We start from the raw sequence: 26,744 nt of genomic DNA on the forward strand, positions 1-26,744 counted from the left end.
TCAGAACTCACTTTCAGAAGCTTACACTCTCACTTTTTGCTCTTGGACTAATTTTGTATTCTTTGCTTTTGGACTGTTTAATCGATTATTATTTTGCATACTATAAAAAACACTTCAGATATCACTTAGATAAGTTCTGCATCTCATACAACAGACGATCTAAAGACATCATTGCTCAAACATTTCTGTGTTGTAGTTGTCCATCCTTAATCAAGAGGTCATGCTGAATTTGATGGGAGTACGCATATAAGTTCATTTGTGTTGATCAAATTTTAAGTGCATATATCACTCTCACTCTTGATGTGGTTGAAGTTTACAATCTACAAGCTTTAGGGACTCCAAAAGTTCTTCAGAGTCACGGCTGAAAATATCTAATCAAAAAACAATGTCAAGAGAGGATTATAGTTGGGAGAAAACAATAAAAGGTCAGAATTTCACAGCTGATAGTAAAATAGGCCATATATCCTTCCATTTTTAATTCCACTCTGGAGATAGCTGAAGATGTGTCTCAGAGTCCTTTTCAAACATCCTTAGTACCACAGAAGGAAGGGATACATTTTAACAATATCTGTCAGAATTTAACTGGGTTTACATAGACAAGAGAGATATGGTAAAGGATAATTTTTTGTTGTTGTTGTTGTTTTGTTTTGTTTTATTTTAAAGCTAGTTATACAAGTTTGGAAAGGTTGTCTTCATACTGTGGGTTGTTTTTTGTTTTAGTATATCTGAGACAGTAATTAGATTTGGACTGTTTTGTGAACGAGTGGTTTTTCACCCATATCATCTTACCTTGACTAGAAGAGTGCTATTTCATTTGTGGGTTCTCTGTGCTGCTGTAATTAAATAAAGTGGATGTTGCATTCATTTAAATATTAGAGAGTAATGGAATGTGTGAGGTTATCAATTATGTTGGCTTTAAAAAAAACCCCAAACAAACAGATGTGCCTGGCATTCATCAGTGTGTTGAACAATGCAGCTTTAAGACATGATGGTAATAATAAGTATAGCTGTGACTGTAGATAAAGCTCCTTTTTGTGTTTGGCAAAATTTTCATTCATTATTTAGGTCCGATTGTAGTTTGTAACTCTTCCTTCTCTTTTGCTACAGTAAATCAGGACTAATTCCGGTTTTTTTAACTGAGGTCTTACATTGTTGCAAGGGTCTAACCTAAGCTATCTGAAAAGGCTTCTGCCGTTCTCAGTGGGTAGTCACGTAATGAGAAAGTGAAGAATCAAGCTTGCAAGTTGTGGCAAAGAGGATTTTCCAAGTGTGAGCTTCAGTAGTTTAAGGTTCCCATTAAGTGATTACATAAATGGCTTTTTAAATATCAGATTTGTTCAAGAAAAATGCAAGCGGTTTTGTGGAGATCCTTAAGAAAAATAAATAACTGATGAAAGTGTGAATGTAGGCTACAAAATATCTGCCCCCATACACTTCAAATCACATATCAAAAATGCTCAGTTTTCTGCTCTTGAAGATACAATAAAGTTTAGTTCACTCTGTCCACTTGCATGTTCAAAATTCTATAGATAACAAACTTTGAAAAATACATTGCAGAAAATAATGGTATATACTATTGCCTCATTTAACAAGGAAATTATGATGAAGTAGTAAAATTATTTTACTCAGGGTCAAAAATAATTTAGTAGCAGTACTGGCTTTGTAAGTGGGCTTGTCTTGGACGGCTGACTGCTTGTTCTTTTTGACACTTAAAGCTTTTCTTCTTCCTGACTTTTTTTTTTTTTTTAAAAAAAAAAAAGGTCTGGATGGAAATACAGCCAAATGGAACATAGGTGAATTTTGTGAACGGAAAAGGCTCATCACTCCACTGGTTCTTCCAGTGAAGCAAGTTGCCTTTCTCCATGCTGTGTTGAGGAAACACAGGCTGCCCCAGTAACTGAGGTCAGAACTGTTAAATATTAACTTTCCAAATAAATGGGTAGGCCTCTTTGTGTTTGGGAACGTAGACCTGGGGACTGTTCTCTGGAAGTGACTCAGGCAATGTTCTGTTGGCACTAGGCAGTATTAGATCTGGTGAATTCTTTATTTTCCTAGGCTGACTGGAGTTTGGCCTGCAGAAAAGAACTTACTCTGATTTCTGTATTCAGAGAGTAAGAGCGGACATGCTCAGCATTTCAAGAATTTTCTCTTCCTGATCTTTCCCAACAGTAAAATAGTTTAACAATAGCTGTGCGGAGAATAGATTGTCTTTAGCCTAGATTCCTAAATCAGGGAGACCTAATGCAACCTTACTGATTGTCTGTCTACTGCAGATTCCCCTGGCTAATTTTGGCTAGCTTTAACAGCAAAACAGTGTCTTAAACTAGGCTAAATAGGCTAATAGGATGGAGAGACAAAATAATTGTATGAAAGGGAGACTGTATCATGAACTCATGTATTATTCTGCAGCAGTGAGGCTATAAGATACAAATCTTTAGAAAACTGACTTCATTAGTGTCTGTGCTCATGGAATTCATTGATTGGTTTAGATGTTATTTGGTGGCAGTCATCTGGAGCACAGTGCTTTCTCAAATATGCTCAGTGCTGCAAGAACTAGGAAGCTCTTCTGCCATGGAAAATAGAGATTTTCTTGTGGAACTTGAAGTGCACTGGAACTACTCTTAGAAAAACAATGTTTGTATCTACAAGTTTAAATTTTAACTCAACTGTTGGCTTAATTGCCCTCAGTGAGTCCAAGAGAAACTGCAGTTAGTGACTAACAAGTCATTCCAATTAGTGATAAGGCACATGGGCAGGACTGTGTGTCACCAGTCTTTGCTAACTGGACTGTACTTGTAGTCTCTGGAAAGTTACCATACAAGGGAAATCTCCTTTGGCACTGTGGGACTTCCAGGAACATAATTTTTGACAGAGTCTGTGAGGAGTTGCTCTTTGTTATGCACAGCCTGGCTCTGTACTGTGATCTATTATATTCCTCTCACATGCGGGAGTTACATTCCAGCATCTGAGTTTTAACACTAATTTATAACATGGCATGTGCAACCTTAGAGTGTGATCCAGTTGAGATTCCCTGCTCATTACATCACAAGACCTCAGTATACCTTAGCTCCCAATGGAGCTGGTGAAATCCTCTTCTGGCCCCAGCACAGGGTGAATTTCATGTATGAATGCATTTCTTCAAAGCTATTTAAGCTCCTAGAAATTCAGATAATATTTAGTGGGATTTTCAGAGTTGCAAATCTCACTCATCTTCAGCAAAGCAAACGGGATTAAGGTGTACAGTGACATTTTTCAAAGTATTGTCTGCATCATAAGGCATCTATTGAAAAAATACTCGAACAAGTCCAGATCCAAGTCTCCATTTATACTTGCCTTGGAAGTTTGGCTTTGACTTCAGTGGGAATGGACTGTAAAACAAGTCAGTAATTGGGATCTGACTTCATGATCGCACAATGTGATTTATTGAATAGTTGCCCACAATAAGTGGCCTGTATAGTTTGTTTATTTGGTATGAGGAAAAACATTTATATCATTCTGTTATGAATTGTGGAACAGTCCTGTTGTGAAGGGATGTGTTTGTCCCCTCTACAGGCCTTCCTTGTCTATGGTGTTCAGACTACATTTTCTGGGAAACTACCATGGGAAGAAAAATTGCATGTCCCCTCTCCTCCTCCTCTCCTATCCCTGGAAAGTGTATTCTGTTGTTTGTGAAAGGTAAGTGCTTTGGGTAACAACTGAAATCAACGGTGTGATAGATGATGTATAGTAACAGTGGTGTTTTAGAGGATGAGCCAGATTCTAACCATTTGAAAGTGAAATTAGAGCTTTGTTGGGCCTCACACTGTCCCACTGCTGACCACTGAAGGTTTGCTAAGCCATCTTCAGTAGCATGTTTCAGAAACTTTTGGTGGCGGCAGCAGACTAATCCTCCGGATAATCCCATACAGCAGTTTCCTCCTAGTCCTAGCGTGGACTTTCAGATGTATCTCACTCCTGGGTGAAACAGGTTCTATTTCAGCCAAGGCACCAGGGCTGAGGAGTGCAGCTTTGGGTGTCACTGTGGTTATGTACCGAGATTACTGAGAAATCAAGTAAGAATGCAGCTGTGAGTCTTTAAGCAGCATGCCATGGAAAAATAAAACACAAAGTGTGTATGTGCACAAGGGAAATGTACCCAGTGTTTTGCACATTCCAGCAGAGGCCTCAGTAAAGACTGGAATTTTAATTCTCATCTGACAACATTCCACAAAGACAAGTTACATTCCCTTCCTCCTCCCCCCTCCCAAGAGATTAATTTTTAAAAGTAATTTTTGCTTATTATTTATTCTGCTTTGGCTATTAAATAACTATTGGACTGCCAGCACTCAGAAGAGATTAGCTGGGTGCTTTTTGTTTAGTTCCTAATTTGGATTCTCTGGGATTTGTTAGTATTGTCTATTTTCTGTCTTACCGTTATTAGCAATGCAACTTCTTATGTATTGTCATTCTAAATAAAGATTAGAAATGTCACCAGCTGCATTGGTATCTCTGCAGGGACTCTTCAAGTTTCTTCAAGTTTCGTGTAGTGATAGGACAAAGGGTAATGGCTTTAAACTGAAAGAGGGTAGGTAAGATTAGGTATTAGGAAGAAATTCTTCACTATGAGGGTCGTGAGGCACTGGAATGGGTTGCCCAGGGAAGTTGTGGATGCCCCCTCTCTGGAAGTGTTCAAGGCCAGCTTGGGCAACCAGATCTAGGGGAGGGTGTCCCTGTCCACAGCACGGGGGTTGGTACTAGATGATATTTAAGGTTCCCTTCAACCCAAACCATTCTGTGATTGTTTTTACTACACCCATGGTCAACTCACACGCATGCTTGTTGGTATAGTACAAGGCCATTAGAAAGGCAGTAAAGAGGAGAGGCAGTGACTCATGTAAACTTGTTAACAGCAGAGTTAAAGTACAAAACCCCACCTATCCCAGTAGGAACAAAGATCTTGATCTGTACAACACCTGCTGTACAGTATTTCTCTTTATTCCAGTTTATTCCAGTTTTTTAGTTCTGAATAAAAATATGGAAAGTAGGCCAGTGTTTAAGGAATTTGAATGAAAGAAACACTGGTTTTGGAGCTGACATCGGTGGGATATCAGGAGAACCAGACTTTGCACACAGTCATCTATTAATTTCTGGATTACAAGCTATATACAAAAAGGTTCAGAAGCCTGTTTCCTCTATGGAAGTGGGCCTGCCAGCATTTATAATATCCTATTTAAGCCACAGCTGATGGCTAAAATAATCAGTTAGCTAGCTGTGTAGCTGAAATCATAAAACAATGAGACTAACCACTTCAAATGAGGATGATTTTTTTTCCCCACTTGTTCTAATACAGTAAAACTTTGTATTGCACTAGCTTCTGTTTAGCATTGTTGAACAAATGTGTCAGCTTGGGAATCTAACTGTCAGCACTTTCTTTCTTTCTTTCTTTCTTTCTTTCTTTCTTTCTTTCTTTCTTTCTTTTCTTTTCTTTTCTTTTTAAGAATCAGTTTGCTTTTTAATTGATATTCATATTTTTTAGACTATCAGTTTTGGCCAATACTGTGACATAATTGTAAGAAGCGGAGCACAAGACCCACAACCTAGCAAGTGGGAAGATGGCTTAAATTACTTTTCCACTTTTATGATTCTAGACAGCTTCAGCAGCTAGGAAGATTTACAGTACATAGACGGTATCTCATGTCTGACATAGGTCAGCAACATTGTGTCCTGTAGCCCTGTCTCTGGCAGACCTCTCGCATGTGAACTGTCATTGGGGTCCTCAGAACCTGCCAGCATATTGTGCTCTACCTGGCTTCAGGCTTCTCAGGCCCTTTTTCCTTGGGTAAATGCTCTAAGGTATGGGTAAGAATCTTTCCTCATAACTTTAATTAGTTCCTAAAATAGATTAAGACCTTTGGAGATGTCAAAATAGATGTGCTGCAGAGATTTGAAAGCTAATTAATGTATAGGAAGTAGAGTTATTTTTTCCTCTCTGCTTTATACTACTACTATTGAGCTTAGTCATGAGCTGTCTACTAAAGGGAATGAGGACAAGCTTTGCATCATACATTCCATATATGGCTTACCTGTATCACTGAACAGGATGAGAGGGAAGGCTGCCCTGCAGCAGTGCCGCACAGGGTGACTGGGAGGGATCTTCTAGGGAGGAAAATGGGCAAACAATGGGTTGACTGTGTCCCTGTTTCTTGTGTCAGCCATTTTAGATGGCCTAGCTGCCTCCCTGCAGTAGGGGCCACACTGGCACTATTAAAATTCAGTGTTATGAGATGACTCTCAAACCTTATGAAAAAATGCCTCAGTCATTGGCCAAGCCCCCCAAAACCCTTCAAGACATCTCAGGATCCTTACCCCACCCCATTTCCAGGAGAGGTGTCACTTAATTGAAAAAGTCTGTGAGATCAGCTTTCCTTTGATGCATGGTCCCTCTGTACCGTGTTGGCAGCATAAAAGCATAGGCAAGTGGAAGCTGTCCCTTAGGAAGACCCTTTCCAGAAGGAAAGCATGTATTTTCCTTTGATTGTTCCTTGGACCCTTTTAGAAAAGATGGCTCTGTGCCAGTGTATCTGCCAGACTGCACTGTAGCATGAGGCACAGTGGAGGTGTGATGAACGCTGTGTGCTCTGACTGCCTTCTGCTTGGAACACCAAGAACCTGTGTGGACTGCAGAACAGTCTGTTTATAGCACATAGAAGCTGAACTGTCCCTGCAGATGAGGAAGACAGCAACTTAAAAATTCTTCTCCCCTCTGCAAGCTTAAGAACAAAAGCACTGAGCAGTAGATCTGGTTGATACGTGGGCTAGCTGCCTAAAAGGTAGACCTGGATTTCAGCAATAAGCTCATGTGGTTGTGCCAGTAAGGTTTGCTCATAGACATGTCTTTGGTTTAGGAATCGCCCGATTCCTTCTCAGTCTGCATCCAGATGCAGTGAAGCACCTGCTTCTGTTCTGGTAAGGACAAAGAATACTTGGGGGGTGAGATTGATGGGCCAGAGTGGGAACTGGAACATTCTGGATGCCTTACTGGGAATTGGCAAATGCTCTGGGAGATGTCTGAGGGCCTCGGGATCTTAACCTATTTAATTACCTTTTTATCCAGCATCCTGAGCAGTGGCTGGGCAATGTCTGAATCTGTGAATCTGTGAATCCTAACCAAAACCAAAAATGGACATTCATAGCTCTCTTTTTTTTTCTTTTTTTTTTTAAATTGAGATAGTTTAGTTAAAAGCTGAGCCTCAGTCAAAATCTTGAATTTCTTAGGTTAGTTCTAGTTCAACGTTATTTAATGCCTGGGTTTGATACTGCTTACAACAGCAGTAAGGCAATCATCTTTTATGGTAGCTGTAAATCTCCTTATGTATTTTCCAGAAGTTAATGTAATAATACTTATAGTTTTAAAAGTCTCTTATTACCAGCTGTAAGTCTAATTTTCTAACAAGATACTGCTAATGGTATTCTTGCTTCAGCAGTTTTCTTTGTCTTGGAGCCCCTTAGAGGGCAGTGGGTTCTTAGCCAGAATTCTTGTTTTGGTCCTGTAGAATGTAGTTTTATTGTAACAGTGGCTTGTTATTAATAATATTTATCTGCCTTCTTCATTTATTATTGTCTAGATTTTGCTACATCAATTACTTTTACATTGCTGACAGCCTAACAGCATACAGTTTAAATAGATCAGTGTCCACAACCTGTCTCAACTGATCATAATTACATTATTCTCATATCAGTGCAGCATGTCCTTCACCAGCTGAAAAAAATTTTGATTGTATTAAAAGTAAAATTATTGAAACATTACATTACCTGAAAAATAACTTGAAAAAAAAAAATATCTCCAGGGGTCTCTTTCACTGTCTGCTTTTGTGAAAAATAAACTTATGTGTCAGAATCTGCCTTTATCTGTATGTAGCCGTAAGAGTTACTAAGGCAAGTAGTGTATAGTCTGTTGGCCACATATTCTTGCTTGGACCTTCCAGCCTTTGTTGGTATAATTGTATTTCAGCAGTTGCTGTCTAGGCGTATGGCCCAATAGATCAAAGAGGAGAGTAAGATTAAACAATATGAAGAACAAGGCTATAGTCAGCCCTGTATAGGGAGATGGAAATACATCTTTTTGGATCATGTTATCTGATTGCACCTATTACACAGTCTCAACTTAACTTTAGTTAGGTAGAGGGAAATAATATTTTTAAATGCTGGTAGCTCCCATTTTCAGAGACTCACTTTAAAGGCCAGTGTTCCAGCAGGACTTTTTTCCAGTTTATGATCTTTAATAAAGACTCTGTGGAAGAGCAGCTTAGATATTACCATTGCTTTGGGACATACTGCACTAGTAGCCAGCATCCTAAGAAAATTATTACTGTAGCTGAGGATGCAGCCGAGGAACAAGAACTTGCAGAGAACATATTACTTCCTCTACAGTTTTGGAAGCTTTATCTCATTCTGCAATAGAAAGATCAGGATCCTCTGCAAATTCAGTTTATTAATCCTCTTCTCTCTCCTATAATCTTCGTGTCCTTCTTGAGTCTTGTTTTGGGGTGCCAGCAAGATGTGTTCTGACCTATTTCTTTTTTGAGTTGTTGTCAGGTTGTAAATGAAATGTGTCACTTCACCTTCATTTAGGTGAAAATAGATCCATATTTTTGCAGTTTAGTAATACCTAGGACTGGTAATTGCTTAAGTAAGGAGTTCATATCTCTGGGAAACTGTGGCTTTGAGCATGAAAAGAAAAAATGACTGAAGTACAGGGCCACCTTGCTTTCTCCATGTCTGCCTTCATTTTCCATGCTTCTGTGAAGAAGGGATAAGCAAAGTACTGATATGAGATCAATGATTTAAAGTAGGAGAGAAGAAACTGCTCATCATTTTGCTTCAGGAAGAAGAAATCGCAGAGAGAGATTTGATTTGCACAAGTTCTTATCAGCTAGTACTGTTAATAGCGGTCTAATGACTAGATGCCCGTTTAGCTTTCCTTGTATCTAAGCCAAACAAGTGGCTTGCTAGCTCCATCTGCTGGAGTCTGATGATGTGAACGATGTAGGGAAGCTTGGCTGAACACACAGGAAAACTGTTAAAAGAAAAAAAAAAAAAAGGAGAAAAAAAAAGTCTAAAACAGAAGGACTCAGTGTGTGTCATCGAGACTGTGAGAAACCAGATGGGAACATCCATCTCCAGAACACATAAAATGTAAAGAATAATTAAAGGTTTGTTTGTGGTTGCATTAATTATGACTTTTCTAGTTGCTTTAGGACACACAAAACAGCTGAAACCAATTATGTTTAGAGCAGTATACAAATCTATATAATGCTGTCTTTTACTTAGGCATGTGCTGCTGTGCAGAAAATGAGACTCAGAAGGTAGTTTATTCAAGGCTGATAATTACAAAGTAGATTAATTTTAAATGGTTTTCCAGTTATGGAAACTAAAGTATTTTTTTTAAAGTAGCAGATCACAGAGTAATTTCAGTTATAGGAAGTGTGCTATTCTCTGTATTTCAGACAAGAACTCAATGGCTACTGACAGAGTAACACCTGATAGATTTTTGAGAATTTTTCCTGCAACTGTCTTGTCACCCCTGTGGAAACTCACCTGCCCATCAAATTAATTCCCCCCCCCCCCCCCCCAAAAAAAAAGCAAAATGAAAGGTTTACTTGCAAGGCAGCTTCTTATCTGCCATTCTATCCTGTAAAGATTGTTTTAATGGCTAAGACGAGAACAGATTTTCTTTCCTTTCTCTCTCTTTTTGTTATGGTTGCACAGATTCCTGCTTGGAATAGCTGGAAGAAAACTTCCAAATAATTTATTCATGATTCCAAGTTTCTCTGTGGCACATGTTGTATTCTCTAATGGAACCATAAGAAATTTGCATATCAGGGGAGTGTCTGAAGATTAGCATCACTAATACAGTTGCTGCACAGTCTAATAGTTTTAACTTTGTAAAGTAGATAGTTGAATGCTACAGACTAACTGAAGGTGGTTAATCGGAAGTTACAGGTTTTGCTGTATGGGCTCTCATAATCTTTTCATTTTCTGGAAGATGTTGATACACCAGACTTACTGAAGTTAAGGAGAAATTTGGGGTTGATCAAAATGGGATTAATAGGTCATGTATGTGTTTTCTAAATGGAATTCTTTGTCTGCAGTCTGTTATGCAATTATGTCCAGTTGTAATATTTTAATTATTATTTCTCATTTGTAATGAGGTATTAGCCAAAAGCATCAGGCAGCAACCAAGGTCTCAATAAATATCAAGGACAATCTGTCTGGAGTGTATACTAGAAAATGTATAATATAATACTAGTCTATGAAAAGATGAGAGGAAAAGACCAGAGAACTGTTAAGACTTGGACTAGCAAGATGCATTATGATCCCCAAACAGCGTTTTAGGATTTGATCTTAAGCAGGAGTGTAAAACCCTCTAAATGGATGGTTCAAGAAATCATTTTGTAGGAGCTCAAAGTTAAAATAGTGAAGATAGTCATGAATTGGAAAGCTTGACATGCTTTTTCTCTCCAGGGCTGCTTTCATGGGTAACTCATGCCACATTGAGGCTTCCAGAAGACATCCTATAAATTCAGCCAGATGAGGTCCTATATTACGTGAGATACTTAGCACAGGCCACCAGTGAGAATCAGCAGATAGGCAGCCAGCTGCACGTCCTGTAATGAAATGCAGTTGTTCAGGTGAGTGCAGGTTATTTACTGTTAACTGAAGCAATATAGTTTGATTAAACGACATACTCCAGGATTATAGAAGTCAACCAAAAATGCCTTGTTTAGATTTTTGCCAAAATTTACATAAAATACAAAATTTCCCCTACAGAAATGCAAACAAGTTGTGATGCACAAATCTCATTAAATTCCATGTCTGTGCTCACATGCCTTGGAGAATGCCTTACTGAATAATGACATTTTCAGCTGTTTTATGAGAGTTTCATTGTGATTACAGCTAGGTTGTTAGGTATTTGTTTCTTTTCAAAGTAGCAAGGAACATCAAACAACATGTCTCCAATCAATACCATTGTTCTTGTTCCTGCTGTAGATGGCAGTTACAGGTGTTAACCCCTCCTAAGATTTGTTCTATTGTTTGGTAATCAGCCTGGTTCTAAGTTACACAATTAGAAAAGATTAATTGGCCTACACTCAAAATTGAAAAATGAACACAAACACTCCTTTTACTGACATGGCTTGACCTTCTCTTCTTCTTATAATTGCTGCCATCTGGGGAGTAGTATCAACCTGCTCCAATCTGCTGTCATTGATTCTTCAAGTGACAGTTTGGCTTATGAATGGAAACGGTGTGTGACTTGACTGCATCTTAGCTAATACTGGAAAAGTAAAACATAACTGCCTGCTTGGTTTTTAGGCATAAAAGACTACAGACCTAATAATTTGATCTTTTTACTCAAAGCTAAATTTTTAGAAACACTTTACCATATTACTTTCACGATTACCTGTGACACAGCACTGTCACCTTGGGCAACCAGTAAGTCTCTAATAGGAATAAAGCCTGTAGTAGTCCATAGCTGCAAGCAGGCTTAGTCGAGAGAATTAGGAATTAGCCTTTTCTAATACCCTGAGTAGATGTTTGCACATCCTCTAGGAGACCTAAAAGAACCTCTGCGTGTGAAGGGCTATGGGGAATGCTTTGATTTTAAACTAAGTGCTTACTATATCTTACTATATCTAACTAACATGCATCCTACAAATATGCTGCTTTCTTCACGTCTGACAAGGTAGGTGCTTCTCATTTTTCCATTTTAAGGAAACCAGTAAGGTAAATGAACAGATTGGGTGCAACAGAGAAAAGAAATGAGGTCTTTTCTACTATCGTTTGAGTGGCCATTTGCTTGGGTCAAAGATTTTTTGCAAAGTAGGATGCTAAAAAGGCTCATTCTACCTTTACTGAGATGAGGGCTGCATGTGTTTTTCTCCCAAGTGATAGTTATCTCTTCTGGTCTGTCTTCTGACACTTGAACTTGAATTCATCCTAAGTAGTTTAAATCTGAGCTATTCCTTTAATACAATAACATTTTAATATACCTGGAATATGTTATCTAAGCAAAGACATTCTCCATATTTCTTGTATTTAAAAGAAGAGAGGGATTCTTTTTCGTATCTTCGGAATTAATAATGAAAGTAGATTTTTAGCCATCTGAAACATGCTTGAGGAAAAAGTACAGGGGTACATATCTCTTGATATGCACTTGTTAAATGCTTTATCAACGTACAGGTTTCTTTAGTAGTCGTTATATTTGTAGAAGAAAACATTGCTGATACATAGAACAGTAAAAGAAATAGCTGATGAATGAAAAAAGGCTGATGCTGTAAGCAAGATGCAAGGCAAAGATTTGAAATTAACTAATTTTATCTAATTGGTGTTATTTTTGTTGCACTGTCATGATAATCTCTTCAGTCCTCCTTGACCTGAAGCAAAGGGATAGATTTCTGAACATTAGCAGTTCATCTCACTTTACCAACCACACTGGAATCTAATATGGTCACACCTGCTTTGAGATGAACACAGAACAGAAAATCAAATTAGGTCAATACTGTAGCTTTCCTTGTATCTGTATCGATTATGTGGCTGCTGAAATGGAGCTTGGCGGTGGGCTTAGTCACCAGCCAAGCCCTGAGTGGCTCCAATGAGAAACTGCCCACACCTCATGGTTGCTGAGATGAGAGCTTGGGCATTTTGCAGGACTGAGTCAGCACACAGCAGCCAGGAAGCGCTAGTGAATATGAATGTAGCAACTCCCTATTTTTCAGCCAAACCAAAGAGAGCTAGATGGCAGCAGTAAAACGTCAGTCTATCATGGTTACATCTGTTTTAGTTTGTGAGGACTCACTCTTGCTGGGTATTTATGCAACCATGTGTGTTGTAAGTATAAACACACAGCTCAGACATTCTCTTTGCAGCCCTAGCTACCAGTTTCAGAGGTGTTGATGGGAAATTCTTCAAAGTGGCTTTCTACTTGAAGTTTCTGGTTAATTTTGCTGCAGAAATCTTGCTTCACATACAGTTTTCTGCTAGTAATACCAATTTGAATGATATCAACATGTGCCTTCACCCTTTCCTTAGACTGCACAAGTTTGGAAATTAAAAGTTCAAAAGTAAGTTGTGGGCATAGTTCTTCCAAGAATTCATCTTGCAGGGACATGTGGGTTAAGCTAAAGAAGCAAGAGTCACGCATTGTCAGGATAAGTGTCAGCAAATGAAATCAATCAGGGATATAGTCATCAGGAGTAATTGCATATGTATGTGTTCAAAGCTACAAATGGTTGCTTTTAGTCTTATTCTTATTTCAAACCGGTTGTCAGACTTCCGTCACAACTAATTTAAAAAATTTTGCATCAAGCTGAAGCCAAGTTTTCATCTTAAAATGCTAATGGTTCAAGTTGCCATATCACCATGTTTCTTCCTTGTTCAGTTTGGGATGTTTTTTTCATTCACAGTTACAGTAGATGTATCCTGATAAAATAGGCCTTTGGTGTTCAGTTACCTGAATTTTCTTAGGGAATAATAATCCTGTTAATGGATGAAAAAAAAATTACTGCCTTGAATGTGTTTTCTCCTTTTAATACTAATATTTTTAGCAGAATCTTGTCAGAGTAGTGGGTAGTGAGAAGGTAACGTACACTTTACAAATGGTTTTGATTAAAATCAAAACCCTTAAACATGTGGTGGTACTGATTTCATTATTTTTGGTATGATCCCAGAAAGCTAAGGCATGGACCCTGTTGAGCTAGATACTGTACAAATACAGAACAAAGAAGTGATTAATGCTTACACCTGCAAAGAGCTAAATGGAATCATTTGACTGGCTTGACATCACAGGTATACAACCATGTAATAATTGCAGTATTTTGTCCTTTGGGTTGATTCCTATTGTATCTGCTTGTTCCCTACTAAAGCAAATGTCAAAATTATGATTAAAATGTGTGTATGCTGAGAATTACTTGGCTGCAGTGAAACAATATAACAACAGTTTTTTAATTTAACAGTAGGCCCAATCCTGCAGATCCTGGAAAAGCCTAGCTCATACTGTCTTCATTAAAGGTGGAATTCAGCCTACTGCTGAGGGCTGGCATGAAGCCAGTCGATGCTTAACTCTCCCCTAAGTCCTAAAATATGCACTACTTTTGTTTCTGAACTATGGTAAATTTTATGTGGAAAATTCAACACCTGTAAGGTATATTGGATTGGGCCCAGAAAGCTGCAGTAATTCCTAAGGAAAAAAGAAAAAAAAGCAATGTGTTCTTTGCACAGCACAAAACACTGTATTTCTTGGTTAACTAAAGTTTCTTCTGGTAGTCAAGAACTTTTCTTCATCTTCTGTCAAATTAGTCTTGGACTTCATTATTTATGAATTTGCTTTCAAGACACTATCTACTCATAAAATATTTATTGAAGACTTAATTTCATTGCACTTCTGTAGCACGTGAAGATGAAATTTCTTGACGACGTGGGGGAAGCTTCTTTGAGTAGGCTAATAAGCAGGAATATGTTGACTGGGTATATGTATATGTATGTTTGCAAACACTAAGTGGATATGTTCATTTTAAATTTTGCACTTTTATCTCTGCTGAGGCAGGAGCTCTTTAAAAAACAAGTATTGAAGTACACCGGCTTAGTAAGTTAAACAGGCAACAGTAGAATGATGGTGACAGAGACAGGCAGTTACCCTCCCAGGCAAGGACCTTGCTGTTCTGCAGTGATGATTATCCAGAGGTTTGCACAGCCTGTTTTTGATGCCACTTATACTATGCTTTCAGTAAAACAGTATCTTTGAAGTCAGCTCAGCATCTTGGTTATTGTGTTTTCACAGACACAACTGTTAGCCGTGTTACCTGGAAACATTGGGCTGTCATTGTTTCCATGAGTGGAAAATCAAAGTCCTGTGAGGAAACACTGCCAAATCATGTTTTAACTACCCCAATCCCCCTCTTTGAGTCAGATGTTGATATTTTGATGAAAATTCAAAATAGAGATCCTGGAATAGCCTGGACTGAGATGGCAGAATGGACATCTTCTAAAGATGTGCAGACGGGTAAATACATTTTCTAGAGAAGAAACGTGATCTATGCACTAGAAAGGAACTTTCTATGAGGAAGAAAACGGCCCCACATGTACCTTATTCTCCAGATGCAGATGGACAAATGCCATTACTCTTACTGATTGGGTAAGTAGTAGTTTGATGGTACTCAGCAGGGAACAAACACCCATTTTGTAGTGTGGTGCTCTGGTGAACACTGTGCAAAGGGACTGATGGCAGGACAGAAGTGGGCTAGTACATTTGCAGTTAAGCAGTCACCAGCTGCTGTATTCATGGGCAGAAAAGCACAGTGGTTATGCTGTTCCTTCTCAGAGCTGCCACAGCTCAGAGCTTTCCTGTTGCTTGCAGTCTGAATGGAGTATTTCTCTGCCAGCCACAGGAAGGCTGTTCTGCTGCCTGCAAGGCATCTTTGTGCTGCTGTGCAGAATTTCTTGCTTCTGGAAGCTGTCTGTGCTGCTTTGCTCAGACCAAAAGTTGACTGCCCAAATGTGAATTAGTGAGCCTGTAAGAACCTTTTAGTATAATAGAGCTCTGCTGACTTGAATATACTTTTTTTTCATCAATCACATAGTGTAGTTTAAAAACCTGTTTAAAGAGCCATTCCTTTCTGAAGCCACATTAAGGTCAGTGGTGCAGCAGTAAGTGTGCTAAACATTCATGTAGCTGCAGTCTTGATGATCTATTCTAGCAGATACGTATTTTACACTCCTGCCTTTTTCCCAGCTTAGTGAGTAAACATATAGTCTTAGCTGAGTGCAGAAAGATTAGTTTACTTCAGTGTGTTTAATCTATGACATAGACTAATCTTGATGTGATCCTATTACTGCAAGGTCAGGTGGGATTGTAGTTTTTGATTGTCTTGCTTTGCTCATTTGACTCTAGCATGTGCATTTTGGAACAGTTTTTGTCTTTATTGGTGTCTCTGAGGCTTTATAGTCAGGAGAGAGAGATGGCTAACTCCTGTGATCCCAACTACAAAATTGTTAGGAGATTGACTCTGAAAAAGGAAAAAAGAGAAGTCCTCCTCCAATTATGTATCCTCTCATCAATGTCACTTGTTGAAATTTAGGAAGTAGCAAAGAAAATCCACCATCATCTATCAGATCTGTGGAGGTAGGTGTGATGTGAGTTGGTCGGCTGGAATATATTACTGTGCTAAATGTTCCTAGCAGAATTGGACAACCTGTAACTGAAGGAGCTGGTAAAGGTGGGAATTCTCTGTATAATTGCTTCTGGACAGAGACCTGGGTAATGGGTCTGTCACACCTAACCTTCATTTGCCTCTCACCATAAAAGGACATGGCTGGCTGATGAGTGTTAGGTCTAGATGTTGGTGGTAGAGTAGTGATCTGTAGCTGCCCAGAAGCTTTTTGTTTCTAATGATTAACTTGGCACATCTCACCATTGAGCGTGAATTGGAACTAATGTCATAATCAACAGATAAAAGGGATGAGGTGCTCCTGACAGTCTGTGAGTGGGAGTGCATGCTGTTGTCTTTCCCTAGGGTGAGCATTACAGTAACTCCTGTTAGTAATCCACAGGAAATCAATAAAAAGTTCTGGGTTTTGCCCTATTCTTCTACATAGATTGTCAGCAAAAGTACAGTTGCATTTTTATGTAGTGCTTGGTAGGCAGGTGAGAGAAATTAATTTTTCTCCTAATTGACTTCTTAAAATCTCCTTCAATTTAATTACGTTTCACTACTTTGATGCACATTTCTTTTCTTAATAAATGTCTGTCAACAGAAGGTAGAACACTGCAGTCAGAAAACATCCAGCATAATGCCAAAACTCACTGGAATGTCACAAGTCTCAGTGAGTTAAGCAATGAAAATAAATAGGGACCAGCAGTGCACTAAAGGTGCTAAGCTCTGCCAGACAAGACCATCGAGGAGATGCTGATTCATTGCTTGTTGATGTGTGATAGATTACAGAGCTGTGTTTCCTGACTGCATCATCTATGATATGTAAATTTAACTGAAATAAAGAGACTCTTATGTGCTAGAGTTATAATGCAGAGAAGGGGGATCAGTGCTATTATATTTGTATTTCTCCTCCTTTGTTTTTCTTCTGTTGATGTGTGAACTCTGAAAAGAGATGTTTGGTTTGTGTAGCTGACCCTTTTAAATGAACACCTTTGAAAGTTCAGCTGAGGTTTATCTTTCTCTTTTGGTAAGTTTCCTTAATGTTGGCAAAGTACTTTGAACATCTTGCAAAATTTTTTAACTCATTACTGTAAAGAGCTGTGGGTTTGTCAATACAGTTGAGAATGTTGAAATGATTTTACAAATATCAAGGAATTAAAAGTCTTTGCATGGGTTTATATGATTGCTTCGTTTGTTCAGATAGAGAAACCAAGGTATTATTCTGTGAAGGGTTACTTCATAGAATCATAGAATGGCCTGGGTTGGAAGGAACCTTAAAGACCATGTAGTTCTAACCCCCCTGTCATGGGCAAGGATACCCTCCACTAGACCAGGTTGCTCAAACTTGCGCATGGGTCCCATAGAAAATCAAGGCCAGGGCCAGGAAGAGATTATCTGATTATCTCAGTTCCTTACTTCGCTTCTAAACCTACTCTACACCTTATGTTTACTTTTATCTTGTGGCTAACTTGTCTTGTTCTTGCATCCAAAGGCATATGCACATTTCTAGGTCTTTAGGTTGCAGTTGCCATTATTCCTAACTGATCCAAATTTATTTATATATTTTATTTATTTTTCTAATGTGAAAAGCAATTTTCAGGATCAGAGCCAACATGATTACGTACAATACTAGTATGTTAGGGTTTCGAAAAGGTCACTGGCCAGTTAAACTCCTTTTATTACAGAGAGCTTTTTGAACCTGTCCTGGACAATCAATTGCGAATAAAGATGGACATTTCAAAGATGGATATTTGGCCTTTCCCACATGCTAATATAATGTAAAAGGAATTAAATACTAGACATTTTACTGCTTATAGTTCTAAAGGGAGGACAAACAAAACTGTTAGAAAATCCTATTCTTTCTCTTCAAGAAAATATATTCTGCTGAATATCCAGCAGGTGGAACTAGTGATACTAAAAAAAAAAGCGTTAACTTGTGAGTGAGAACCAAGTTGGCAAATGATGGTGGTAAGTATTTAGCACTGAAGATACCAAATGGTTGTGACACTAGTAACTATGTATTTGGAATTTCACAATGGAACTCAGTGCTATAAATAAGAGAACTGATCCATTATCAAAGCATCTAATGGAAGTCTGCCCTTCCCTCCCTTTTAGAACTGAGGGCAGTTAAATTATCTCCCAACAAGAAGCAGTTGCTTCCTCTATCTTGGGAATGCTGGAGCACAGTAGGAAGCCTTGTTTCCTTTAATATGTTGAATATGAGCAGATTTGGAGCGCACGTGCTGCTCAGACCTTCCTTGTTTACCCAAGCAGGGAATGGGCTTTTGTCACCAGTTGTAGATGTTGTCTGGTGGTGGGAAGCAGAAATGAGCTACTTCATTCCAGACTTACAGCCTCATTCTTTCATTTCTCAGATCAGTGGAATTTTGTTGGGGTAGTATCTAGTGGTGCAGATTCAAGGCTTCAATCAATGCTTACTTGTATTTAAGTTACTTATTTTGTTTATGATATAATTCTTCAGCGCTCTCTTTTTCTTTACAATCCTTTCAAGTCCTCTGTTATTAGCTAAGTAAGAAACATTCTTTCAGCCTTTATTTTAGTTGCTGGTAGATATGGAAATGTTCTGAATTTATTTAACTAGCTTTGTTTGAGACCACAGTATTGCATTGAAAAAAGTAGTGTACTGAATACTGAAATTATGACAATTTTTTTTTGTCAGCTGAAATGGAAAAGAAAACTTTTGTTACTTCATGACATCCTATCCTCATTGAAATCTATGTCAAAACCCCCTTTGCTTTTAAGATTGTGAGGCTGAAGCTGATTGCTGTGTATGTCTATACAGAATACATTAAAATTACCTGACGTGAATCTCATTTTCAATGGAGGACCACCACCAGTAGCAATGGTTCTAGTGCTGAAATCAGACTTTTTTGCATTTTAGATCTAGGGTCACCCTGCTCACACCCACAAGGCCCCCAGCATCTTTCCAGTCTGCCCAGCACAACAGACTCTTGGTGCTCCCCTCTTGCTCCAGTTTGTTGTTGCAATAACAGGGCTAGCATTCCATTTTTATTCCAGAGCAGAAGTAACTGTATTCATGTACAGACAGTTTCAGCCATGTTTTAGGCATAGGAGAAAAACATTTCAAACAATATTTAACGGGAAATATTTAAAGGTATTTTATTTACCACATCTAATTGTTTGAGTATAAACAGAGTGCTTGGAAAATAATGAAAATATAAGGAAAATGAAGAAAAATCTTGATCTGATTATTCAGGCAAAATGATCAAAGTGGTCCTCCAGGGGGGAATACCCTATTAGTACTTTTCATCATTTGTCAGTATAGGCTAATAGGTATTTTAATTAACTACAAGAAAGTGTTTTGTCACATAGACAGGTCTGAATCCAGTGAGAAGTCCTTCCTCAGGGCTGATGATGCACGGAAAATGGCGAAGGTTGCAGCAAAACTGGTGTGTAAAATAATCACATAAAGTGTGGTGTAATCCTTTCTGTCATCTAATTTTTTGTATTACTACAACTGTGAGGGCTGGAAAGAGTTCTGTTTTTCTATCTATCTAAAAGGAAAGTTACTTGTAAGTGTGCTGAGACTGAATGAACATCATTGTAATTACTTTGTTGTCATTATCCTTAAAGTAGATGTGAAATCCTAGAATGTTTTTAAAGAATCGGCTTTGTATCTGGAGTAGGACAATATGAACTGCTGGCCCACCAATTACTGAGGATCTCCAGCTCTGCATGGCCTGTATTCTCTGAACTGCTGGACTGAATTCAGGTGTTTATAATTCTCTTCCAAGCTGCTTCTCTTTAATTCTTTGCATACCACTAACGGCAAGAGAACTAGAAATTCACCTGGTCCAAGGATGCCAGGCTACCTGTGCTTCTTTCAAAGTAACCGGGCACATACGGGTCCTGAATTCATCAATTCCAGAGCTAAATTCTACACATAGGAGAGGAGGAGGTTTTTACTCCCATTACAGCAATTCAGTAATTTCCAATTGTAATTCATGCGATATGATTTCACATGTTAGGTTGCTGTCCAAGATCTGGTGACGTTTCTCATCTATTTCCATCAGTATCTGTTACAGACAACTTTTATATTGTGTTGAATTGGGCTTTGAAGACAAATGAAATAAATAGCAAATTGTTTTGCTGCTTATAATGAGTGAGAGCTCATGAACTATCTGCTACTTGTTCATCTAGATGAGTTTTTAACACAGTAGTTATGCCATTGGCTAGAGAAATACTGTTCATAAGTACAGCTTTTTTCTGCACAGAAGTAGCTTCCATAGTTTTTGAAACCTTTTTGGAAACATTCCTATTTTCCTCACAAAACTAAAACTCAGTAGTTTTACTGAGTCATCTAAACAAGAAAACAAAGAGTGAAACATCACAGCCAGTGTTTTAGGCTTTGCACAGGTAAAACAGAGACTTATCCTAAGTGAAGGCCTGAAATATCTGTAATAACTTAGCATCTAAATTCAGTGTTCAAACTGAACCACTGCTTTATTTTTTAAAGAGCTTTGCTTATCTATTGTAGTGTCCCTAAAGCAGTTACGAAGTTTAATTTGCATACAGTGTGTTTTTTTTATTATCTTCATAGTCCCATCTTTAGAATTCAGGTTCTACCTCCCCATGTTTTAAAGAAACAGAATTCAACAAATCCCATTTTCTTTCCCTTTTCTTTCTTTTGGGAGACCTAGCTGCTTGTAGAATCCTAGGATGAGTCAAGGAAGTGATTTGTCAGAGTGCTCCCAAGCTAATCCTAAATGTGCCGCCAGCTCCAGTAATGAAGGGATCCACTGTCCTGTTTTCAGCTCCGCTTCTTTGAGAACAGCAGTAAGCTGTCACTAGCTCTCTAATTATATTAGTAGCAATTTGCATGTGAAGTAAATTACTGTACATGGGGACATGGCATACAGTATGCCACCGAGGCCAGAATTTTCGAAAATAGGCATTAACCGTGGTCTAGATCTTCACAAATGCCCACTGAGATTAATTTAGATAGTCTTATATGCTGGATAAGGGCCTTCATCTGCTTCAGTTTTTGAAAAGTCATTTGAGGCAACAAGAATCTGAATTGAAGAATGAGGCAGCTCCCGTTTGCTATTATTGGAGCTGTTGCTTGTTCAGCATTTTTCAGAATTAGGTCAGGAACTGTCTGAGCTTGAGCAGTCAAAATTACTGAGTTTTGTATAAATATTTGAACTTTAACCAATTATACTGCTCCTTATCTGTAAAACGATGAATTGGATTTCTGTTACTAGTTATCTAGGTAACGTTGATTGGGGGGGGGAGTGGGGGGAAAGAGAGTCCAAGCAGAAAATGGTATTGATATGCAAAGCATTGGGTCTGTTATTCTTTTCATGGAAGGCATTACCTGATGCCTTCCTGACATGTGAGGGATGTCTGCTACTACCAATATATGAGTAATTAATGGATAAGGAAATGTGCAATCCCGCCAAGCTCTGGGAGCTGTGTGACTGGTTTTGTGCTGGTAATCAACACTGCAATCAGTGACACATGGTGTGGAAAAAAACCCAACAGCCCAACCAAAAAAAAGGTGATGTGTGACAGCTGGAGGTCCTTCTTATTTTTTATATCACACAGATATGAACAAGTAATTCAGCTTTCCTGTGTCTCAGCTGCTCCCTTATTTGTTAGAGATGAGAATTCTTCCCAATGGTATCAAAGTTTAGGTTTTTCATGTTCAAGTCACTCAAAATTTAAGATGGAAAGTGCTATAGAAGTAGCTACTGAGTTCTAGGCAATACAATCTATGTACAATACACTGTCTGTCAGGCAGGAACAGATGAATGCTCATAATATTTTGTGCTGTCCTCAACCATCAATTTCTTGGATTGCTATTTCTTCCATCCCAGGTAGTTTCAAATCAGAGAAAGAAACCAAGTAGCTCATTTAGTTTTATTAATCAGATATTAAACCACTGCTAATAGTAACTAGAGCTTCTTGTGGTTTTGTTTGCAAAGCACATGAATGTCAAACATGCAGTGCTGGACAAATTTGCATGTAAAAATGCTCTCCTGACACCATTTTCTGTGACATAAGGTATTCTTCACTTCCACTTCTAATGTAGCACATCTACTCACTTAAATGGAAGCTGATTGTGCTGTAAATTGCTGTGTCCTAATGTGTTTCTAAAACCCTCCAAAAACTAGCTCTCCGCTTGTACGAGCAGCCTTTAACGTACTTCGGAGGCTACATAGGGGAAAGGAGCCACAGAGCTGCAAGAGAAAAACTCATGGTAGTGTTCTGTGATCAAATTAAGCCCATCCAACCACAGTCTGCTCCGCTGTTAGTGCAAGTGATCATGTAGCCACATGGCAAATTGTTAAACAGCTGAAAACTAGCCCTGTCTATGCAAGAAGTCTTCAGGTGGATCAGCCTGCAGTTAAATGGACTTCTGCCTGTTGCGAAACTGTTCTTTTGACGTCTCTAAGGATGCTGTATTAAGATAGCAGCCTACTGTGCTTCAATTCAGCACAGTAATTCTAAACTGCTGAGATGAACACTTTTTTTCTTTTTTCATTTTTAATTTTCAGTTTGAATATGTCTCTGTAGTTATAATGCTGTGGTACAGAAGAGGCAGATACAGTGTAACACCTTCAAAGTCCTGGAAAATGAGATAGAGTGCACCCATAGGAAATTTGCAGCAATACCAAGGAGGGATGGGTGTGGGGGGGTGGTGGTGGTGGTGAGTGTTCCTCCAACAAGCTGTGCTGTATTAGGAGGAGGGATATGTTTATTCCCTCTGGCACTCATGAGATTGCATCTGGAGTACTGTCTTCATTTTGGGAGCCCCTTAGTACAGGAAAGAGATTGAAAAATGTCGCAGTGGGGGGCCATCAGGATGATTAGGGTATGGAAGCACCTGATGTAAAGATAGGCTAGAAAATCAGTTTGTTCAGCCTGGAGAGGAGAAGGCTAAGGAGGACTGTAGTTGCAGTCTTCCACTAAGTGAAGGAGTGTTACAGAGATGGAGCCAGATTTTTCTCACAGGTGCAGAAGGAAGAAACAATGTCTGTAAGTTGCAGCAAGGGAAATTCCAAATGGACATAAGGAAAAAATTCCTTATGGTGGGGAATGGTTGAGTATTGGAGCAGGTTGCCCAGAGCGACTGGAAACACTGTCCTTGGAGGTTTTCAGCATTCAGCTGGACAAAGCCCTGAACCACTTGATCTAACTTTTAGGTTGGCTCTCCTTTGAACAGGGAGTCAGACTATGTGAGCTTCAAAAGTCATTCCTGCTTATTTTTTTCTATGATTCTGTAAATATAGGGAAGCTGAGTCTGTCCCTCAGTGTGAGGTGACAGATCTGGTGGGTTTCTGTATGTTCTACTCCATAGGCAGGTTATGGAAGTAAGATTACTGGCATGCATTTTGGTGTTTGTATGACCAGTACAGACTGTTTGTAATATGTGAGAGTGGTAACACAGGCACCAATTTACAGGCCCACTGGCACAAGCAAAGGTTATTTCTTTACCTTTTATTTTCTGTCCACATGTCTCGTGGTCTGCTTAATGTCACTTTAAACCTGTTTTTTTTCTTGCAAGAGAAAGAGTGCACAGACAGTTGCTAAATAACAAAGACTCTTGGAATGGATAAACAGACAATGAAGTAAAAGTACCACAAAGTGGCCTACAGTTTTCCTTTAAGTGTGGAATTGACTAAATGGAACTTTTTTATAGATGTCATTTGTCAGTTATGTGCTGTCTGAGTTTTGTTGTGTAAACTGTAACATTTTTAATCCAAATATGCTTTTGCCTAGGTTACTACAGCATTGCTTTGAGGATATGTAGTTTATAGAAAAAGACGTCAACTTTCTTCGCCCCACAGACAGCAATCCCGAACAGCCTACAGTGTGCTCATTCTCATGGTAGGTAACCAGCACTGATCAATATTCTGTCCACACTTCATTTCAGGGATAGAAAGTAAAGAATCAAGAACTGTTGAAGTACATAATGGCTAAGACCTATAACTGAGATAAACCAATAATGTACTGCAGTGTCTAACTGAAGTGTGAACTGTCGAAGAGAATTGAAGACATGGTGCTCTCACTATCAGTTTTGTTGTGCACAGGAAGTTTTAAATAGAGTTCTGTAAAAATGGTGTCCAATTTTCCAAATGCTCTTCATTATTTCAGTTGCAGCTATTCAGACATCAGAAAGATGTCAAGCACTGTATTGCAAAATTATAAAGCTTTTTTTTGCAAATAAGAAATGCACTTTGCCTGGAAAATTATCATACTGCCAAGGAAAAACATCGTGATTTCATGAAGTGTTCAAACTTCTTCAGAAGTTGTAAAACTTCTGTATTTTTTTCCCCTTGTCTTTAGGGACATAGAGATTTGGAATTTTTTGTTGGGCTGGTTTGATTTCTGTTCCTCCTCATAATTCCATAAACTTACCCATCATTTAGGTCTCATTCATGTTAATAGTAAGACCAGAAATTATAGCCCTGAACATAATGTGTAAAAACAGCTCTTTAATCTGCACCTAATGTCATCAGCTGTCCAAAGATAGTTTTTGGTTTTTTTTTAAAAAAAGAAAAAGTGATTTGGAAGCTGAATGGCACTAGTTGTAGTAGAGCCTGTGGTAAAATTAGTTATTCAATGTTTGTGTGATTGTTGATCCTCCAGTGCCTGTCTGATGTTCTGAACCTCAATACCTTTCTCTCTAGTTTGATACTAAGTTATCGTAACCCACTATGGAGTTTTATCACTGCCTGTTCTGCATTTATGTTGATAAATGCTGTATTTATTGTCATTAGATTCTCCTTCCCTCCCTTCCTCCCTTTCTCCCTCCCTGCCTATCTTTAAGTGTTACAAATTTGAAAGAACTTGTAGCACAAATGGAGAACAAGAAGGAAAAATTTCAAACCTAATTCTTTAGTTCTTGGTAAAGAGAGAAAAGAAAACCATAAAAATCTTAGGGGAAGAAAGTGGTGGTTTTTTTCTAAAAGCAATATACTTTATAATGCACTGTGGTGTTGTAGTGGAGCTTTTTGTTTGTTTTGGCTAAAATGAGACCTAGCAGTTGTTTCATAGCTTTCTGTTCACGACATAAAAGTAATGTACTGCTTCTGTGATCTGCATGATTCATGACCAGTGCATCTGAATCTGTAGATGTGGCGGATGGAGAAGGCTGGAAAATGTTCAGTGAGAGGAATTGAGAAAAGGCAAGTGCAATGCTGTTACTAGATCACTGAGAAGCCAGCGTAACCAAATAGTAGTAGTTCTTCAAATGTTTAACGTTTTTGTTTTTACAGTTTGAAGAATGCAGCACTCCAGGAGCATTTTTACTTACAGTTTTGGTTTCATGTTGTTCTTGCAAAAGTGAATCTACTGCTGCAAAATTGTCTGGTTTGGAAAGCAGCTCTTGTTCTTAACCTAATTAATTAATACCCTTAATGGCATGAATGTAGGCGGTTTTTTACTTCAACACATGACTGTTTAAATTTTCTTTTTGTATCAGAAATGTCAAAGGACACTGACATACTTTAACAGAAAATATTATTCTAAGATGCAAAAAAAAAAGGAAAAAGTGCTTTTAGTTTTTGTTTTAGAATCTATTGTCTGCAAAAGAAACTCATGTTTAGTTTAATACTCATATTAAATGCAAAGTGAAGGCAGGCCTAATTCTACATGCCTTTTACATTTATGTCTTTACACAGGTTATAAGCTTATCTTACCCCAATCTGTCTGTGTAAATAAAGTTCGTCGGATTATGCACCACTGCTTTCCATGAGTGGAAACATTTCAGCTTTAAATCTATCACTTTTTTATTTTTTAAACTGACATCAGACATTTTAGTCCATTTTAGATTTTTCTACGGGCTGAAACAACTACAGCTATCTTTAATCAAACTATTCACATTTTTAAAAACACATTGTGATAGGTTGGGCTGTGGATCTTTCCATGACTGCAGATGTTAAATTTCCATGGTGTGGTATCTATAGGATATACAGATACTTATGTCTTACATAGTATGTTACTTTTGTGTACTTCGAAATGGATGCATCCTACTGTTCCTTGGGAGCAAAGGCTGTCAAGGACCTTGAAGGTGATCTTGCAAATGGAGTGTGCCTGCACTCCACTTGCTCTTTGAAGGGGATGTATGGTCTTGGGTTTTTCATAATCTAAGTTTGACCAATTTGATTTTAGTGCAAAACATGGAGGGTGATGGACAGATGTGCCCTTTCATGTCAGAACCAGTTTAAGGGTCTTTCATTTCTGTACTGTGCCAGATACTCGTTCATTGTTGAAAGCATCCCGTTGCAAGAGATTACTACCCTTTCCTCCCCCAGTGCTGATTTAAACCAGATGGTTACACAGATCTGATTTAAACCACACAAACCATTGAATCCACGCAGCTGATGAAATAGAAAACTCCAAAGTGAGACAGGAACCTTCAGTGACAATGTTTGTTTAAAAGGTTTTCTAATGTGAGACTGCACTCCTAAAACCACAAGCTCTTTTGGAAAATCAATTAAACTTGTGCTTCTAAATCACAGAGCTGTTGAAAGTGCCAGCATGGTGCACGTTTCTGTTCCCCTAGTA

General features: G+C 38.4%; 1 protein-coding gene across 1 annotated transcript in view; it reads left to right on the forward strand.

The window, feature by feature from the left end:
- Positions 1-1,774: 1,774 nt before the first annotated feature.
- Positions 1,775-26,744, forward strand: part of TRPM1 (transient receptor potential cation channel subfamily M member 1) — a 113,457-nt gene continuing 88,487 nt past the window's right edge. The window contains exons 1-4 of the mRNA XM_075764661.1: positions 1,775-1,902; positions 3,553-3,675; positions 10,504-10,670; positions 23,955-24,062. Coding sequence (XP_075620776.1) covers positions 24,060-24,062 — 3 coding nt within the window. The 5' untranslated portion in view covers positions 1,775-1,902; positions 3,553-3,675; positions 10,504-10,670; positions 23,955-24,059. The remainder of the gene's footprint in view (positions 1,903-3,552; positions 3,676-10,503; positions 10,671-23,954; positions 24,063-26,744) is intronic.

Source organism: Balearica regulorum, chromosome 12, assembly GCF_011004875.1.
Source record: "Balearica regulorum gibbericeps isolate bBalReg1 chromosome 12, bBalReg1.pri, whole genome shotgun sequence".
Lineage (NCBI taxonomy): Eukaryota > Metazoa > Chordata > Aves > Gruiformes > Gruidae > Balearica > Balearica regulorum.